The 19936-nt window shown below is 51.4% G+C and overlaps 1 protein-coding gene across 1 annotated transcript in view; it reads right to left on the minus strand.

The window, feature by feature from the left end:
• The window catches only part of Igsf21 (immunoglobin superfamily member 21), a 224779-nt gene that overhangs the window by 124400 nt on the left and 80443 nt on the right, over positions 1 to 19936 (minus strand). The window contains exon 2 of the mRNA XM_031379276.1: positions 7685 to 7797. Coding sequence (XP_031235136.1) covers positions 7685 to 7797 — 113 coding nt within the window. The remainder of the gene's footprint in view (positions 1 to 7684; positions 7798 to 19936) is intronic.

Raw genomic sequence — 19936 nt, forward strand, 5'->3', positions numbered from 1 at the left:
TCTGCTGACACACACTAACGGACGCCATTGCTGTGAGAAAGTTTCCGATGGAGGCGTGTACTCCGCCACTTCCCCTCGTGGACACAGACATGGTCTTGCTCCTGTTGTCCTGTGAGGCAGTAGGAAGGAACTCAGCCTCATATGTTGGGCTTCTTAGCCCACACAAGCCATAAGCCGACACACACCACTGTGTATCAGAGGCCCAGGACTTGGTTTCCTAGTGACAGGGATTCCTCATAATGTGGTTCTGAAGCCATAAGCGTGGCAGGGATGGGCAGAGTGGCCAGAAAGACGAGAGATATAAACCATAACTCAGCGCTGCCACACTAGAGGCTAAGAGTCAGCTACATGAACCTTGAGGATCTCCATTATCACCCCCAGGCTTGGTCTTCCTCCAGAACTCCACAGCTTCTGCTGTGACAACTTCATTACTGTATCTTGGTGATTTAATGTTAGTGACACAATCTCTGATAGCTGTCCCTCCAACCTTCTCTTCTGTCCTCCTTGCCTCAATGAACAGCAACCATGACCCTCATCCAGCTGCCCCAACCCCACAGCCATGAGCCATCTGGAAGCCCCAGTCCATCACTAGTTGAGCGTCAGCAAGTCCCCTGACCTTACTGCAGTTCATAAGCGGAAGTTCAAGGTCAAGTCCTTTTGATGGTCACAACCTCAAGGCCACACCCTGATGGTCACATGTCCCCTATAACACATAATGCGTAGGATGAGCTTGCACCATCATGGCCCTCAGCTAGCCCCCAGCCACCTCTGGCCTCAGTGACCACCACGGTGACCTCTCTGTGACCGATCTCACTGTTCCATTCCATGTTCCACTATCAGAGGTTGATAAAGCAAGCCATCCGCTGGGAGCCTTTTCTCTTTGCCTCATTCCAGAGGATCTCCCCCTCTGTAAGATTGGGGACCAAGAGGAAGGAGCCCCAGGCAAGGGCCATCCTCACTCTATTCCTCCTCCAGGAATTGGTAAAATTTGGGAGCCCAAGGTCAGGCAAGGGACAGCCAGGGCAAGCAGCATTCTTGCTGGGCTCCAAATGCCAGGGTCCTGGGATTGGTTAAGGCTCATTCTTTGGGGCATACACTGTGGTGTCCACTGGCCACTTGAGAAGGCAGTGGATGTCATTGGGTTGTGGCACTGTCTTTTGGGTACTGCCATCTATTTGCCTTCAGACAGAACACTACGGAGGATTCCAGTAGCAGCCAAGACCATTTGAAAGGGTTTCCTGCTTCAGGAAGAGCCATGATCCACAGACTGGCTTCCTTATGGGAGGCTGACTCCAGGTATTGGAGCCTTTGAGGTCACACAGCAGCACCACCCAGGGACGAAAGGTAGTGTTGCTGACTGTGTAATGAGCCCGGGGGTGATGATCCTCCCCAGACATCATCCATTCTTGTTCTAAAATTACCTTATTTGGACTTCTTAGGTCACTAGGAAACAGGGTCAGACAATGGCCACCATGTAGAGAATAGATGCCATGGCGAGTCTGGTACCAAGTATACGCATCTATGCCCAAGAACACACAGGGTTTCCAAAGCATGTACCACCAAGGTCCAGCCCCCAGAACCTACTGTAGACATCCAGTTACCAGGCCTTTCTCTCTCTATGCTGTCTCATTCACATTCAAGCTCAGTGCCTTACCTCGCTGTGCTGTCCCCAAGGGTTTCCATCAGATCTCCCAGGGAAGTGGAAGAGCCTGCCTGGCCAGGTAACACCATTTGGACCTCAACAGAAACCCAGCCCCAGCTGCCAGCATCCACAGGTGAGGGAGAGAGATGGGAGGATGCAGAAAGGGGCAGGAGAGATGGCTCAGCAGTTAAGAACTCTTGCGGAGGGATGGGGATTTGATTTCTAGCACACACATTGGCTCGCAACTGCCTGTAACTCTGGTTTTTGAAGCATGTGATGCCCTCTGGCCTCCTTGGGCCCCCGCAGGTATGTGGTGCACACAAACTCACATGGAACATACATACATATAATAAATCAATCAACAATCCTCGTCTAAATGGAAAAGCGGAGCACTGTGGCCTCGTGTTCGTCTCCTTCCCCTCCACTTCCTTCTGTGGCTTTTTTCCCCCATGGCCTTGCAACCTGCGTTTGGAGCAGATCTTGGGAATAAATAGTACAGGAAGGAGACAAAACAAAGATGTGATGATAAAAACCACCATGAAAGGTTAAATTCCCATGATTCCCTGTGGTTGCTTAATGGATTTCTATGATATAAACAGACCTTTGGCTTTGCCTGCTGGGCAGGTGACCCCCAACTAAATGAGTTTAGACAGGATTTCCTAATAAGAAATGTGCCTGGTGCCCACACTCCACAGACAGTTTGCAGAGACCTGCATTTCCGCAGACAAGACTCTGTGGACACATATGCATTCAAGACAGGAGGCTGCATGGATGGTGAGTGTGTGTGTGTATGCGTGCATGCGAATGAACTTGCACACGCGCATGTGCACACTCATGTGCATAAATAAGGTCACATGAATGCAGAGATTAAGTTTAGTTGCTGGTCTTTGGCCTTCATCTTGTTTGAGATGGGGTTTTTTCATGGCTTTCTGCTGTTCATTCCAGGCAAGCTGGCTGGCCCTCAAGGATCTGGGGATTCCTGGGGATTCCCTTGTTTCTGTCTCCTGTCTCCCCACAGGAGCTCTGGGATTACAGACATGTGCTACCATACCTGGCTTTACTGGGTTCTGGGGATTTGAACTTAGATACTCACACTTGCAATGCAACCTCTTTTACCCACAGGTCCACTGCCCCCAAAGCCTGGCCTTTGCTAACATAACTAACACTACCAAGGTGACTCTGCAGTAGCTGCCCAGAATCACAGGAGATATATCTTTACGCTGGAGGTGCCGAGAGGAGGGTGTGTCTAGAATTTTCTGGAGAAGTTGGGAGGTACAATAGGGTCCGAGACCCAGTATTTTATTTTTTATTTCCTTAGATTTTAAAAGATTTATTTATTTATTTATTTATTTATTTATTATATGTAAGTACACTGTAGCTGTCTTCAGGCACTTTTTCTTCTCTCTCCTGCCCACTCGCTCTAGCCCAAAGATTTCTTTATTTATTATATGTAAGTCCACTATAGCTGTCCTCAGACACCCCAGAAGAGGGCGTCAGATCTTATTATGGGTGGTTGTGAGCCACCATGTGGTTGCTGGGATTTGAACTCTGGACCTTCGGAAGAACAGTCAGTGCCTTAACCACATCTCATCAGCCCCCAGAGACCCAGTATTTTAAATGTCCCCGGTTACCTCCCCTGAAAAGGAGAATTCACAGTATTATTTGCCTCATGGGGACAACATGAAATTCAAGTGTGAAGCCCTTGACTCTGTCCTCAGCTCCCAGGAATGCCATGCTAATGTCAGCCACTCAGGTTGGCATTCATCTCATTTCTGAACACGACCCCAGTGGACAGGAAGGACAAAGTGAAGTTTAATGTGTAGCATTCATCTGGAGTTCTTCCTTGAGCCCTAAGGTAGATGGGATGTCAGATTGTCTGCCCCTACTGACCATGTATGGAACTGCACCTCTACCCTAATAACTACCATAGGTTGCTGAGAAAAGAAAAAAAGAATTATGTACCAGGGCTTGCAGACGGAGACTGGGGGACTCCGGTCTAGACAACGAACCCATGTAATCGCAGAAAAGGAGGAAGTGAGGCATCATTAGATCACACGGGACTTTGACAGAGACCACAATAACCAAGACCCCAGGCCTGACCCCTTGGCGTTATGTTTTCAAACGTATTTTAAGAGGGCTAACAGCTTCCTTCTTCCCACCCTCCCTCACCACAGACACACATGCTGTAATGGTGATAGTGCGCAAAATCAATACAGTTCGCTTTGCTGGAACTCACCGTGGCGTTGAGTGTGCCAGGAAATGACTCTGAGAACAGCCAGTGCCTCTGACAGACAAGCACAGCTTATTCTAGAGGCTCTGGTGGGGAGGAGGTCTGACCGTCAGAGGCATTCTGGGTTCCCTCACAGGGATGGGAATGTCCTATGTCTGTTCTGTTGTAATCTGATGCCACCAGCTCTGGGTGGTGAGCGCTGGAAACAGCTCATCTGGGTGAATGGGGAAAGCATTTTGCCCTTAGTTTCAATCAGAACAGCCGTGTGTGTGACCAGTGGCAGCCACATGGATGGCGCAGATTGGCAGGGGGGAGGAAGCGGGGGACTCTCTGATCACTTGTGCTCTCTTAAGACTATCCAATAATTTTTGGCACTATTACCAAACTGGCCTGAGTTCTTTTCCTATTAGCCAGACCTCAGGCTAACAGGTGTCCAAGTTCAGGCCACTTCTCTTCACCTTTCTTCTCTCTAGGCTTTCCCAGATGTCTAGCCAGAGGTCGATGCTGTTAGTGGCTTCCCACTCTCCTCAAAGAACCAATCTATGCTTAGGAGTCTCTCTCTCTCTCTCTCTCTGTCTCTCTCTGTCTCTCTCTCTGTCTCTCTCTCTGTCTCTCTGTCTCTGTCTCTGTCTCTGTCTCTCTCTCTCTCTCTCTCTCTCTCTCTCTCTCTCTCTCTCTGTGTGTGTGTGTGTGTGTGTGTGTTGCTGGGAATCAAACCCAGGACCTCGCACATGCTAGGCAAGTGCTCTGCCACAGAGCTACTCACCCAAGCGTCTATGCCTTAGAAAAACTCTGATGTCTACTGCTTAGACAATTTTCTAGAGCAGAACAGAGCAGAGGTACAAGACTCGACTCACACGCTGCACTGATTTGTGCCCACTGGGCTGAGTGAGTGGGGCAGCGATGGCCTGTCACAATGCCTGGGCTTTTCCCTTCTGAAGCAGTTGGAGGCCTAGGCCTGGCCAGGCCTGTGGAGTCTATTCATCTCTTTCCAAGCTAGGCTCTATAAGCTCATTCAGAAGATGGGGGAGGAAGGAGGAGGGGCCTGGAAACAAAAGGCTCTGGGCGGTTTGCTGTGGTGGCCAGACTTTTGGAGGGGGCGCTTAACGAGGCAGGCTCAGGGGCAGGGCTGGGCTAGTACTGGGGGATGCCCATTGGAGAAGGCTGGGGCTTTCCTGGCTGCCTTTCCCAAGCCCTCTGGACACTCTGCCCAGCCCCAGGTCCCGCAGCCTCTACCTGGGTAGGTCAGTTCTTATCTCTCTCTCTTCAGCTGGCTCTGAGGGAGAAGAGAGAGAAGAGCAGCAGTTGGAGGGGAAGAAGGCTGGCAGCATGGAGCCTCTTTCCTGGAATTTCCTTCCCTCCCTACCTCCCTCCTCCCCATCACAGGCAGAGCACATGGGCTCCTCTGATCCCAAGGAGAGCAACCAGCCAGCCAGCCACCACCCTGTCCAGCTACAGAATTAAAAGGGCCCGGCATTTGGCTCCACTGGTTAATTTGCATATGATTTGCATACATCTGCATACCCCCACTCCAGAGGCCTTCAGTCAAAGGATGTGAAATGAAATAAAATAAATTAATGTAGCCTACCATAGCCCCATACAGAGGGCCTGACACTTGTCAGAGATGTAACCTATGCTTTAAGTAGTGTGTGTGTGTGTGTGTGTGTGTGTGTGTGTGTGTGTAGTGGGGGTGGGGCATGTAAACTGGGCTAGGCGGAAGGAAGATGGACTCCTCCAATCCAGCTTAAGAGCTCCTGACAGACTATGTCTCACGTTTAGGGAGCCACAGGGACACCTTTTGGTTGGGCCCAGCCTGGCCTGGCGTTGTCTCTCTTCTAAAAGCTGTCTCTTCAGAAGGACCATCTTCTCCAGCAGCAAAATGACTGATGGGGGCCGGAGAAGGCCTAGGGGCCCGTGGGCTCTTCCCATTTCTAACTCTACCCAAGTCTCAATCCAAAGGATGGTTCCTACTCATCCATGGCTACCTTTTCTCTTTCCTCCCTCTGATTCCACCCAGGAATTAGACCCACCGAGGGATGAGGAAGGGTGGGGTGTGATCCCAGAACCAACCAGAATCCAGGTTAGTTTGTCTCAGTCCTTCCATGTCTACAATCTGTGACAGCCAAGCAGCACCCCCATAGCCTGTGACCCCACAGACGACCATGGCAAGCATCCTGCTGGCCTTGACTGGGGACCATGGGTTCAAGTATGCAGCTCACACCTGTAGGGCGTGGGTGGAAGCCACCAGAGCTGGTTTCAACCAGGAGCAGTTATGATGTAGAGAAAAAGGACAGGCGTGGGTAGGTTCAAAAGAGCACAACCATGGCCAATGACACAAGACTTGCCAGCAAATGGTAAACCAAAGACCAGAAATCCAAGTTGGATGGCAAGGCAGGCATTGAGCAAGACGTGTGCCTGTTGGAAGGAGGGCATGGAGAGAAGCCTGACAGGCGCATTGTGGTGCCCCAAGTTCCCTCTTTCTTTTACCCCAAGTTTCTAGGATCCTGAGTGCCCAGGAAGAGTAGCCAAAGATACCCCTGAACTTCTGATCCTCCCGCCTCCGCCTCATAGGGCTGGGATTACAGATGTGCACGGCACCAGGTTTTATACAGCATTGGGGACCAAAACGAGGTCTCCGTATGTGCCAGGCAAGCGCTCTACCCACTGAGCCACAAGCCCGCCCCTACAGAATGGTTTCCATCGGGACTCTTTAACCAGGACGTCAGAGTCCACTCTGTCCATGTTCTATTTCCACATGGCCCACAGGCAAAGCATAGCTTTTACTTTTTTAACTGTTAGGAGAAAAAAGAAAAGAAATTTTCATGACAGGAGAAAATTACACAGAATTCTAGCTGCTGGTTTCTACACACAGCATGTTTGGGGATGTGGCATGTCCTCTCATTCACACATTGTCCCCAAATAGTGTGGAGAGTTGCTACTCCCTGCAGTCAGCAGAAAGGAACTTGTTTACTGTCTTGGTCTCTATTGGGAAATGATACCAGTCCTTGGATTAGATCCCAGGAATGGAATTGCCTGTGGTATCCCTGGACATGTTCTCAGAGACCAGCCTCTAAGCCTGCCTTCCTGAAGCCAGGGCCCTGCTCCTCAAAGGGGTACCAGGCTGGAATACCCCATTCAGACACACAGAGACTCATCCAACCTTGACTGGAATGGCTTCTTGTGTCCAATATCCAAAGCCATTCTTCCTACTGTCACCATTGGCACCTGGGCCCTGTATCTTGAGCCACTTCCCTCCTCAGGCTTAGATATCTGGTGCCAGGTGCCAGGTGCCAGGTGCCAAGCTGGATCTTGTGCAGCAAACTTTTGTGGTGAAAAAAATCTCTGAAATGTATTATGCTTTGTGGTTGTTTGAAACAGATTTTTGCTCTGTAGCCCAGGCTTGCCCTAAAAGCAGCAAACTTCCTGCTTCAGCCTCCTGAGGGTTGAGCTATGCATCACCACATCTGCCTGAAAGGCTGTTCTAAAGACAGGAAGCCTTCCTGTCCCCTCTTCCATACCAAAAGCCTAGCCAGATCATCCTGCCTGGGACCAAAAGCCAGAGTATCCTGCTTGGGACATCAGTGCTGTTCTCAGCTGTGCCCTGTTCCCATGGCTCATGCATGTCTCAGAAACTTCTACTGGGCTGCAGATGGATTCCTGGGATTATCAGAGGCACAGAAGAGACCAGAGAGAGACAGAGAGCAGAGGATACCTTAGGGACAGCCAGCACTAGGCATATAACCTCGCCTGTGGATTTTGTCACAGCCCTGGGACTCAGAGACAGCTGTGTGGAGTGTGGAGTGGCCACTTACCCGGTACCACACGATCTCACGCATGCGGCCGTCTGTCTTGAAGTTGCACTTTAGGGTGACTGCGTCCCCAGCCACCACAGGGGGAAGGGGCTCAATGTTCACTGTCAGGTAGCCTGTGGAGGGAAGGAGACAGGAGATGAGACAGGCAAGCCCGGTGAGTAGCTTATCAACCTGGACCCCCACCTACGCCGAGCCATACCATCAAGCTCCAAATGGCGCAGTAGGCCACTTCTTCCTAGTAACCCTTAGCAACTCCCTTTTGGTGACCAAATACCTCCTGAAATTCAGGCCAGTGAGCCCATCCAGCCTGAACTGGTTTCAGACGCTTGCAGTCAAGGCGGCCAATGCTAGAATGGACCTTGAAGGAAATACCCCCATGTACCATCTTAGGCTTGTACATGATTGGCCGTGTGTATGATTGAGATCACATGCATTATGGGATAAGCCATTCACACGAATAAAGGCTTTCAGAGTCCAAGCCTGTATATCAAAGCCAGAATACGACCCCCACCCCCCCTGAACACCCGGCTTCCTCCTCTTCCTGAACCCTCAACGGAGCAGGGGTAAGCCTCCGCTGGAGCATAGCCCTGCTGCCTGGCCTGCACTTCCATTTTTGTGGCTCAAACTCCTTTCCATTTTGCTATTTATTTGAATTCTTAGATTCTTTGAGTGGGTTGCTGAGAGTCTAAGAATCCCCAGGGTGGACAGCGACCACTACCTGCAGATAGGGAACCGAGGTAGCAGCTACAGACTGGACAGCCTCCTGTGCCGAGGTCACCACTCACTCCTACCATGAGAGGGCGACCTCATTCTCCCTCCCTCTCACTGGTTTTTCCCTTCTGCCAGCTCCTTGGCTCCCATGGATCCCAGACTGTGAGAGCTCCTTACTGAAGAATTTTCCCCATAGTAGGACTTCAGTCCATCCACAAGACCCACAGAGAGCCAGCGAGACAGTTCAGTGGGTAAACACACTCGCCAAGCAAGCTTGACAACCCAGGTTCAATTCCTAGAACCCACAGCTCAAAGAGGACAGGCTCCTGAGAGCTGTTCTCTGACCTCCACATACCACAGGACATACAGTTGTACTCATACACACATGCACAGATACATACACACACACACACAAAGTTACACACACACAGATATAAACATACATACATACATACATACACACATACACACAGATGCATGTACACACATAAACACACACAGACACATGCACACAGATACACACACACACACACACACACACACACACACAAATTGACACAAACACCAAACCTCTCACTTCAAATGGGATAAGAGATAATTTATTCTGAAACCAAATGCAGGTAGCCATGGCCTGGGAACACAGATTCAGGTTACCCTGAATTCCATGTTCCAACACGGAAGCAGTTCCGTGAAGTTTTTATAGTAACAGAGAAAAGAAAAGTCACAAGTCAAGGTACTTTTGAAATATACTGGTGGAGACATCAGATGGCGATTACAGCAAAGGGGGCAACCTCTATCACAGGCCTCAGATGCCGGCTGGCAGTCGGCTTAGCTCTTTGGTTGGAGGAAGCTCGTGGTCTGCTAAGCTAACGAATTTCCAAAACGGTTTCATTTGATATTAGGGCAGACACAGAAGTAAGTAAGGGAAGGGAGTAAGTGGGGGTTAGGCACCCTAGAGAAACTGTAATCAGGCTTTGATCCTGCAACATCCTGCCCTCTCTACCTTTTATGGAAGGTGTGATTTCTTTCTGGAAGCCTTTGTTTATATAAACAAGAAATAAAAATGTAAGCCCTTCTGAGACCAAGGGGGGAAGGCTGAGATCCAGCACTGGCCCCTCCCTCTTCAGAGTAGCCACACACACCTGGTTGGTGCACTGGTTATGGCTTTAGTCACTGTAACAAAGAACTTGACAGAAGCAACGTGGGGGAGGAAGAGTTCTTTCTGGCTCGCAGTCTGAGAGGGCGCAGTCCTGGCTCATGGTCTGAGAGGACACAGTCCCTCCTAGCCAGGAGCTGGAGTCCACTGAGGTGAGAGTTTACAGCTGTGGCCTGTTGAACGCCAGCACAGACTAGGAAGCAGAGCGCTCCAGCTGTAAGTAGGGCAGGGCTGGAACCTCCCAAGGCTCCCTTTCCTTGCCTCTAGCCAGGCCCTACCTCCTAAAGGAGTCACAACCTCCCCCTCCCCCACAAAACAACAACAGGTTTATAGGGCCCGCAGAAGAGGGAACACACTTGAGCCAGTGTCTCCAAACCTCCTTGCCTGGGAGGCGCCTTCACTGGCCCAACACAAGATCTCTGAGGCACACTGGCATCTGCTCCATCCACTCTGCTGTCCCAGTGTCAGAGCTACTAACGCCTAGGAAGAAGGCCCTGCCACTGACTTCTTTAGCACCCAGCATTCTTACCCTCACATGCCCCAGATACGAAGGGAGGGCAGCTTGCCCATGCTAGGTCATGGGGGAGCCGACTAAAGGGTGCGCAGCTGGGGGATGCTGCTTCGTCCACACTGCCACACAGTCCAGTGAGACATCCGGCTCATTCCTCTACCTCCCCAGCTCCATCCCAGAGGGCCACATGTCCTCTCCAACTTGGCGGGGACTTCATTCTGGGGCTGATCAACCCAGGCTCATTTGATCGGCTTCCCACTGCTGATGTCCACCTATTGATTGACTAGATCAATCCAGTCCAATCATCTTAATGAGAAAAGCAGCCGGGATGGGCTGGGATTTCAATTGTGCAGGCAACCTGAGCGGATCGAGCCCCAGGGGCCTGACCCCTGCATGTAGCTTAATGGGTCCAAAACTCCGGGAGGCAAAAACAAGAGTAGACCTCAGAGATCAATGTGGAAGTGGGAATTGAATTGGACCTGCGTGGCCACAGCTCCAGAGCAGGGGCTGAAGACAAGGGCTCACTCTGGGGCTCTTTCTAATGTAAGCTGAAGTCATGTTCACAGCAAGCCACTGAGGCCATGAGGTCTAAGAATGTAGCCGCCACACCGTTGCGAAGCCAGTCTTCCAGTCATCTTGCAACACATTTGTCTATGTGCCCTGAGCAAGACCTGGGGTAGCACAGATATGACCACACCCTCTGAAACATACAGAGGAGAAATAGAGGCAAGCATGGTGTATTTGCCACTCGGGACCAGAGGAGAGGCGGAGCTATAAGAGGGAGCAGGCATTCTGGGTGCAGCTTCTGTGATCCAGGTCCCAAATTGTGACCAACAAGGAAACCTCCATCAAGCCAAAAGGACCCAAAGGAACTGAAAGACTCCTGGGCAAGCCAAGCCTGTATGAAGTAGTAGACATGATGTGCACCAGGCACTAATTAAATGTGTCACATGTGTCCGACATGGTGGTTCTCAGAAGAGGAATCAGTTCCAACACTTACAGGAGAACAGAGAGGTATATTGTCCATGTAAGTGTGGCTGGGGGCCCTCGAGTCAGCATCAAACTCACCCAGACACTAAGTTCTCGCTGCAAAGCAGGCTTATTAACTTGGAGGAACAAGGGGTGTGGGGAGTGCTTCTTCTGGGCTCGAGAAAGGCAGATAGGAAGTGTTTCACAAGAGTGGGTTTTTTACGGAGAAAAGGGGGGAAGTTTGTGCTATCGTGAGTTGGTATGTCCTGATTGGACAGGTTAGCCAGTGTAGCCAAATAATGAGTTTCGATGGCTGGACTTTGGTGTTTTGATAGCTGGACCTTGGTGGTCAGTCTCAGGAATGAATCGGTGGCCGAGAAAGGGAATAGACCTTGGGAGCTACCTCTAGGAGTGTCATCTAACAGCTTAGCAAGGGAGGGGGGAGGGGAAAGGGTGCCATGTTTGCCCATGCCCAGGCCTGTTAAGAGAGAGTCCTTTAGTCCCAGCTAGGATGTGCTGTGATGGAAGTGCAACCAAAAGCAAGCTGGGCGAGGAAAGGGTTAATCTGGCTCCCATTTCCACATCACTGTTCATCATAGAAGGAAGTCAGGACAGGAACTCAAACAGAGATGGAACCTGGAGGCAGGGGCTGATACAGAGGCCATGGGGAAGTGCTTGTTTACTGGCTTGCTCCCCGTGGGCTGCTCAGCTTGCTTTCTTATAGAACCCAGGACCTCCAGTCCAGGGAGGGCACCACTCACAGTGAGCTGGGCCCTCCCCCATCAACCACTTATTAAGAAAATGTCTCACAGAGGATGTTACAGAGGCATTTTCTCAATTGAAGTTCCCCTTTTTCAGAGAACTCTAGCTTGCGCCGACATAAAACTAGCCAACACAGGTATTAACTGACAGAATGACACACTAGAACTGAGATTCATATCCGGTCCTCTTCACTCCATGCCAAGTCCCATCCCATCATGTCATAGCCTCTCTCCAGGGACAGCAGAGATGAAGGGATGTGCAAGCAGACTCATGTGAACCTGCAGCCTGCATTCTCCTCCTCTGTTCGGGAATTCCAGGGAGCAGGGGTGTGAATGAGAAAATCAAACAGCCGTCCAGTTACTGATCCCACCAGACATGGCTTGGTCATCCAGCCCTCTTTCTTGCTTTCCCCACTTTTGAAATGTAGACAGGAGCTGAGCACCACCAGGCCAGGTAGCTGATAGGCTCACAACCAGAGACTGGAGGAGGAAAGGGCTGTGTTTTTCCATTAGTCAGATGATAGAGCAGGGATAGTTAGGGCAATGGTGGACCACTGTTCACTGCTGCGACATGGGAGAGTTGGGGGCAGGGATGGAATGAACACAGTTATGGATTTGGAGATGGGGATGAAGTGTTATCAATGCCCCAGATGATGTCATAAGCAATGGAGATCCCTGGGCATGACAGACCACCCCCTCACCCCTACTCCCTCACACGGGTATGAGGTGGACATATTGGTGCATGGTTCTCAGGGTTGAGTCTCCTTGGAGTCGGTAGAGATGGAGCTTCTGACTCCTATGTCAGACAGTCAATTTCTGCAGCCACCTACTTCTGAGAAATGATTGGCCAAGGAAATGACACCTGTCCCTCCTTAATGGGGTTTGTGACAGTTGGTACTAACTGTTCACTTGAATGAATCTGGAATCACTTCTGGACATGCGTGAGGGGTGTTATCTTGATTATGTTGATTGAGGCGGTGAGGCCCATCCACTGAGGGTGGCACCATTCCCTAGGCCCGGACTCTGGGCTTGTGAATGAGTAGGGAAAGCAAACTGAGCGTCAGCATTGTGTGCATGGATTGCTCTCTTTCTCAAGGGGATCGACGTGACTAGCTGCTACAAGTTCCTGCTGCCTCAATTTCCCCACCCTGATAGACTGCCCCTTGAGCAGTGACCAGCTTTTGATGGGGTATTTTATCACACACAGCAGCAGGACAAGAAACTAAGGCAGGGTATCTTGATGACGTAACACCGCCCTCCTTTGTGGAGCTGATGTTTCAGCAGACACAGCCATCATTGATTATCAAGAATATAGCACATGGGGATAGGTGTGAGGAGGAAGGATCTATCAGGGAAATGCCAGGGAGAGAAATGGAGGAGAGGCCCTCGGGACAGGAATTCCCAGGAAGCTTCTCTGAGAAGTCTGAGATTGTGGAATATATGAGCCAAGTTAGGGAGAGCGTGCCAGGCAGGACACAAGTGGAGCAGAGGCCTTCTGGGGATATGTGGTGGATTCCAGGCTTGGGACATGGTAGGAAATTCTCCCCAATATTCTACAACTTGGAGCAAGTCTTGGGCAGAGCGCTGTATGGGATTAGGGTACAGTGGAGTAGGCTGTGACAAGGGAGAGGCAGAAGGGAAAGGGCACCCTCTCTCCTGGTGCGCTCCTAAGAGCCAGTGGCCCATTGGTGATTTCACCAGGCTGCTGCTCATGTGCCCCGGCCCTCCACACACACACCGAGTCTAGGCACGCTGTGTGCTGAGGGCCCTGGACTCCACGCTCTGGGGAAGGTGGATCCCCTGTGTAGAACTCTTTCTAGTTTTCCCAGAACTTTGGTTTTCATTGTTTCTACCAGCTGGGGAGCAGTGTGTGCATTTGTAGGAACTCACAATGAAATCGTGCCAGAGTGCAACAGTCTGCTCATCTGTCTCTCTTCCTGGTTATCCCCAGAGCGCTGAAACAGGATGATGAAGAAGTCCGGTTTCCCAGCTTTCCTAACTCCTCGTGGCCCTGTCAACACAGGCTTTGCTCTTCAGAGGTGTGAAGCATTGCATTCCATGGTATGTGGACGGCAGCAGCCAGGCTGGGATTCGAACCCAGATCTACGTGACTTTCTAAAGCCAATCTCTCCTTCCCACCTTTTGCCACCACCCAGAGCAGAGCCGCATGACTTAATAAAGCCCACCAAGACTCAGTGGTTGCCCACCCCCAATTGTGGCTTTGTTGATGGCTAGTGGTGTATCTTCATTGGAAGCTGGCTCTTAGACCAAGTTTCTCAGGAGGACCGAGGGGAGGGCCCGGCCAAGCATCATTTCCTATCACTCCACGGAGACCTGGACAGGACATGGAACCTCTGTGAAACTCTCTCCTCCTATTGGAGGCAGACCAGGAAAGGCAGGCGTGGGCCTCACTCTGCTCAGTTACTGCCCACATGTGGGGTGAAACCAACTGTCCTATCCTCTGGCCTCTTCTCCCTCTAGATCAGCCCCAGGAAAGAAAGACAGAGGTCAGCATTTTGACAACAGGATGACAGAAGATGGAACAGTGGGGCTCATATCCTCTGGATATAACAAATCTGATACACGTATGGACTCATAAAGACCATGGCAGCAAACAGGACCTGCTCAGGTTCAAGCCAGACCTGGTCCCAGGACCAAGAGGAGAGGATTCCTAAACAAGAATCAATCACAACTGATACCTATTGGCAATGGGGAAATAAAATTTCTCTATTGTGGTGTCACTGGGTATGTCATTGGGTGTCATATGGTCTGTGCCCTGGGATCAGTGCCAAGGGGCCTTGTGGAACCCCCATGCTAACCTGGGCTGCATGTGGGTGGGCCAGAGGCAACTGGGCAAGTGTGATGGGGACACAGGCTCATCCCACCAATCTAAGGCACGGAGGACAGATAAAAGGGTGCAAGGAGCTGTATCCAGTCCCCAGCCTTGCTGCTGGACTAGCTCTGGGGGCCTCAGGCACATTCAAGCTGGCCCCAAGTTTCCTCATCCACGAAACAATGGATTTTTTTTTAGGGCCTTTCTGTTCTGCAGAATTCCTACTCAGATGCCAGGTTGGCCTGAACTGGTTCAGATGCAGAGGCCTGGCCGGAGGCTCATAGCTACCTTCCTTCCTGCACGGCCCTCATCACTTGTCTGACAAGTGTATCCACCAATTATTCCGAGAGCAGAGGCAGATGGACTCTGTGACGGGCAGGCATCCACTTCACTGCCAGTCAGCTCTGATGCTGAGCCCTGCTGAGCACGGTAGCGGGTGGGGGTGGACTGGGAGCGGAGCTGGCTCCATCCGAACTAACCAGACACTGCCGTGGATGGCTGTCTTCTGTATCTATGACGGTGCATAGGCAGATCAAGGTAAGGTACATTTAGCAAATTGTAGGGTTATTTAGGCCACACACATCTGCCTCGGGGGGGTGATGACTGAAGCCTCGTCCCCTGGGAAGCCCAGAAGCATCATGAAGTCACTCTCAGAGCACCAGGCTCAAAGCTGTGACCGGACTTGCCTCCGGCCTGACCCCACAGGGGATGAGTCAGCCAGGGAGCCCAGAGAAACATGGCCAACTTAAGCATGATCAATATCTGAGAATAAGGGGCTTTGCCTGCAGAAACTTGAAGAGACGTCTGCAAACTGTTGAGTTGGTCACATCTCTGTCTTGTCACCTGGTCCATGATTCGCTCTGGGTAAATTACTAAAGTTCACTTTCTAGTCAGGCCTGGCGGCGCATGCATGCAATCCTGACACCCAGGAGGTGGCAGCAGGAGAAGCAGGAGTTCAGGGGCATTGTGAGTTCAAGGCCAGCCTGGGCTACGTGAGACCCTGTTTTAAATGACAATACAAACTGGCTGTGGAACTGTTGCTGTCTGCCGTCAGTATGCTTAGAGATCTCACAGGGATGAAATGAATTGTCTTTTGAAGTGACTGTCCCATAGTCAGAGGGGACAAGGGTCTCAGGGACCATCAGAAGTACCTTGCTCTTGTAAACTGAGATCTCTGGTACCTTCGAGTCTGCTTCTGATTGAGCCTTTCGGGCCAGGTCTGTGCCAGCTGAGCACCCAGGGGCCTCTTATAGCTGCAGGTCAAAGACTTCTTTCAAGGAGAAAGCCAGCCCTTGGATGCTGAGTAGCTGCCTCTCAACCTCTCTCCTTTAGGATGCTGCACAACGTGACCATGGGTCAGCAGGCAGAGCAGAAGCTGGGGGGCAGTCAGTGGGACTCACTGGCAGTAGCCCAGGAAGAGCTTTCAGCACGACAGGCTCAGGACAGGGAGCACCGGGGGCCACCTAAGAGGAACTACAGGCCAGCAGACCCAGGGTGACAGATGGAGCTGCCACCCCGGCCATGGCCCAGCTTCTGCCAGTAGCTCTAGCTACCGAGCACCTGGCTCCACCACTCTCTTTCATGCCTATGCCAGGAGCCTTTGCCCAGAGAGACGCAGCCATCCTCCATGCCCACCCCTGGCAATAGAAGATACATCATGGCCTGTCCCATGGCACAGGTGCCTTCTGCACCCTCAATGTGTAGCACCTAAATGATGGGGAACTTCCCCTGCTCCTCAAGCACCCTGCTTCTTCCTAGTATACTCCTTTCCTTCTGTCTGAGGAGCCAGCAAGGCCTGCATACTCCAGGTACAACATCCAGAGTTCAACTGGATCCCTCCATCGTCACCTCCCTGCACCTGGTACCACCCCCTCAATGACTGCTCTACTGCAGCATCCTCCCAACGGGTCCCCCAGCCCTGCCCCCGCCTACCACTCTGACTTTGCTCCCCTCACCCTCAACTTGTTCTGTGCCCCCTCCTTATTCACCCCTACTGCCAAGAGAAGCCCTGCTGATCTCTGAGTCCACTCAGCACCCCCCTCAGGGACTTTGCCCACATCTCCTCCACCGCCCAGTGTAATGTGGCCTTCCCCATAGGGTTCAATGTCTCCGTTTTTTCTCAGTTCAGGCACCTTCTCTCTAGAGAAGTCTTCCTATTGACATGATTGCACACAAACTCGCATACCTGTCATTCTCTGTCCCTTGACCCTTATTTATTTCTCCAAAAACATATGCCCTTGCCTGTCTCCATGTACTTGTTTGTCATGTTGGCGTCCCTGTGCCTCATGTATGTCTCCATCTCTTCTCCCATGCTCTGAACCTTGTCTGGTGCCTCCAAGTTCACTTATCTCTCTCTCCCTGTCACTTCTGTTCTGGTACTCTCTAACTCCATGATCTCGTATGTGGTATTTTTGGGAGGGAAGTGTGAGTCAGAGAGAGCAAGTAGGAATTGGCTGCAGCCAGTAAACTCTCAGAAGCCACCCCAAGGTGAGGACACACCTCCTGAACTTCTCTAGACAGGGCCATCAAAGAAGGAGGGGACCAAAGTAGCCTGCAGAGGACCTTCTCGTTCAAACTGTCACATTCAGGAAGCTGAGAAGGAGAGAGCAGGTAGTGTCTGTCCTCAGAAATTCACTTCCCACAGGGAGACTCCACATCCCTCCCATAATCTTCCTGAATGACGCCGCCAGATGGAGATCAGATATTTAGACACCTGAGCCTGTGGGAGCATTCGTATGCAACACAGAAATCTGTGGGAGCACTCATATCCAACACACGAGCCTGTGGGGGCGCTCACATCCAACACACAAGCCTATGGGGGCACTCACATCCAACACACGAGCCCGTGAGAGCACTTATATCCAGCACACAAACTTGTGGAGCACTCACACCCAAAACACGAGCCTGTGGGAACACTCACATCCAATACACAAGCCTGTGGGAGGACTCACATCCAGCATATGAGCCTGTGGAACCCTCACATCCAACACACAAGCCTGTGGGAGCACTCACGTCCAACACACAAGCCTATGGGAGCACTCACATCCAACACATAAGCCTGTGGGAGGACTCACATTCAACATATGAGCCTGTGGAACACTCACATTCAACACAAGCCTGTTGAGCACTCACATCCAACACACAAGCCTGTGGAGCACCCACATTCAACATACAAGCCTGTGGAGCACTCATATTGAACATTGGATCTTGTGGGAGCACTCACATCCAGCAGCAGCTGCCAATCTCTGCTCCTTCTTGTCACAGTCCCCTGATGCCTGTTCTAGACAAATTGACTCTGGCCTTCTAAGTGCTGGTCACCTAAACCACCCATCACTTTTTAATGCCAATCATCTTTCAGTTAAGAGAAGCAGCCTGAGCTACCTGCTTCTCCACCTCAGGATGGGGACTGTGTTTGCCACCAGATGAGGGGGTTTGATAGGCACGGACACTCTCCGCTCCGTTCTGAGTAGAGTGATGGAGACAGTTTAGAGACCAGCATGGATTGTACTGTGACTCAAACTATGGGGGACATGTGGTTGGCGGCCATTGAACCTCCACCTGCTGGATTTAAGGCTGGTGGGGCACCGATCATGGGAATCAGGGCCACATCGGTTCCTGACGCCCCTCCCCCTGCCGAGGGTCTGGAATTTTTCTCCACCTGGCAGCAAGAGAGCTCCATGCATTACCACTCATGAGGCGATGAGGTCACCCCTATCTCATGAAGATAAATATCATATCGCAGAGCCACCGACAGGCTCCCCAGTCTCCTGCACTGCGTAATTACTGTCGCAATAAATATTATTACAGGGAACCAATTACTGCAGGCGCACCTTACAGCCAGGTACATGGGGTTCTGTGATATATGCCCTTCTGCGTGGCCTCACGAGTACCCCCAGCCACTGTCTCTGATGGCGCAAGGAAAGGGAGCCACTCAGAGTAGAAAACTACTCGCTCAGCCTTGGAGGCGATGGATAGGGACTGCCTCCTCTCGTGCTTTCTCTTGTTCCTATTCTCCCTCAGTTTGAGAACGCCACTCCCCAGGACCCTGCAGTGCAGACTGGCTGCTCTGTAACCTGCAGATTGGTTAATCTCACTCACTTCAGAGAGTTCTAAAATGCAAATACGGACGCCCCAGTCTCTGGTTAATGTCGCTCAATTTCCCCGCCCCATTGCCTTCCAATTCAGGATCAAGTTCAGAATCTGTCAAGGCCAACTGGGCCCCTGATGAGCTCCCCTCTCCCATCCCCTCAGACTCAATCAGTCTCACATGCAGCATTCGCTTTCCTGAAACCCACGCCAGTTCTCTTGAGCCTCCCCCAACCCCTTTCTCCCTCCTCCTCTTGGGTTTCCTTTTCTGAACTCAGCTAGGTGGCTCCAGTTATGAAGGACTAGCATCACACTCTCCTCGCCTGGGTTTACACCAAAAGGATGCTCCCCTCCTAGGAGCTCACAGGAGCCCGCTCTGTGCATCTCTGTAGGAGCATTTCTGTGGGAGTCTGCCTGAGTTCTACTGAATATAACAGGGGACTGACTGATTCTCCACTCTCAGACACCTTCACCTTCCTGGGTGAGGTGGGTATGTAGTGGCTGCACCAGTGTGATGTTGAAGACCCCATCCCACCCCATCTCACTCCCATCCCACCCTCTATCTCACCCCCAGCCCCCACCCTCACACACATGTCTTACTCTGATTTTTCCATTGATCTGAGGATGAAGCCACGGCCCCATGAGGCTCAGCTGAGGAGGTGCCCTTGTCATCTGCAGCCCATGAGCTCTCTGCCTGTTTTTGTTCTGAGCTTTGGCCACTCTGAGTTACTCACACCTCCTGTGTGCAGCGGGCTTCAGTCAGTGAAGAGATCTTTGTGCCCATCATCCCCTCTGCCTGGCAAAACATTTCCCGTCCCAATCAACTTGCATCAATCAGCTCGCATTTTATCATGCTTTCAGGAGGTAGCAGAGGACCCATTGGCCCTAGAGCTACCCTGACACACGTCTCGTCTTCATCCTAGACGGAGCCTCTTAAATCTGGGTCAGGCACCCTCCCACAGCATCTACCATGACCTTGGTGCACAACATGGCCACGCCCTTTCCAGCCAGCCATCCTGTCCCCCAGAGCCAGCTAGTTGTTCCTACAAGGCCAAGTGCCTGTCCCCACTATGCCACCATGTTTGCGGCTATTAGCTGACTCAAGACAAACTGGACGGGCAGGGAATGGTGGGATGCATATGTAATCCCAGCACTCTGGAGGTAGGGCCAGGAGGGTTGTGAGTTCAAGGCCAGCCTGGACTACACAGTGACAATACTTCATCTC

Source organism: Mastomys coucha, unplaced genomic scaffold, assembly GCF_008632895.1.
Source record: "Mastomys coucha isolate ucsf_1 unplaced genomic scaffold, UCSF_Mcou_1 pScaffold18, whole genome shotgun sequence".
Taxonomy (NCBI): Eukaryota; Metazoa; Chordata; class Mammalia; order Rodentia; family Muridae; genus Mastomys; species Mastomys coucha.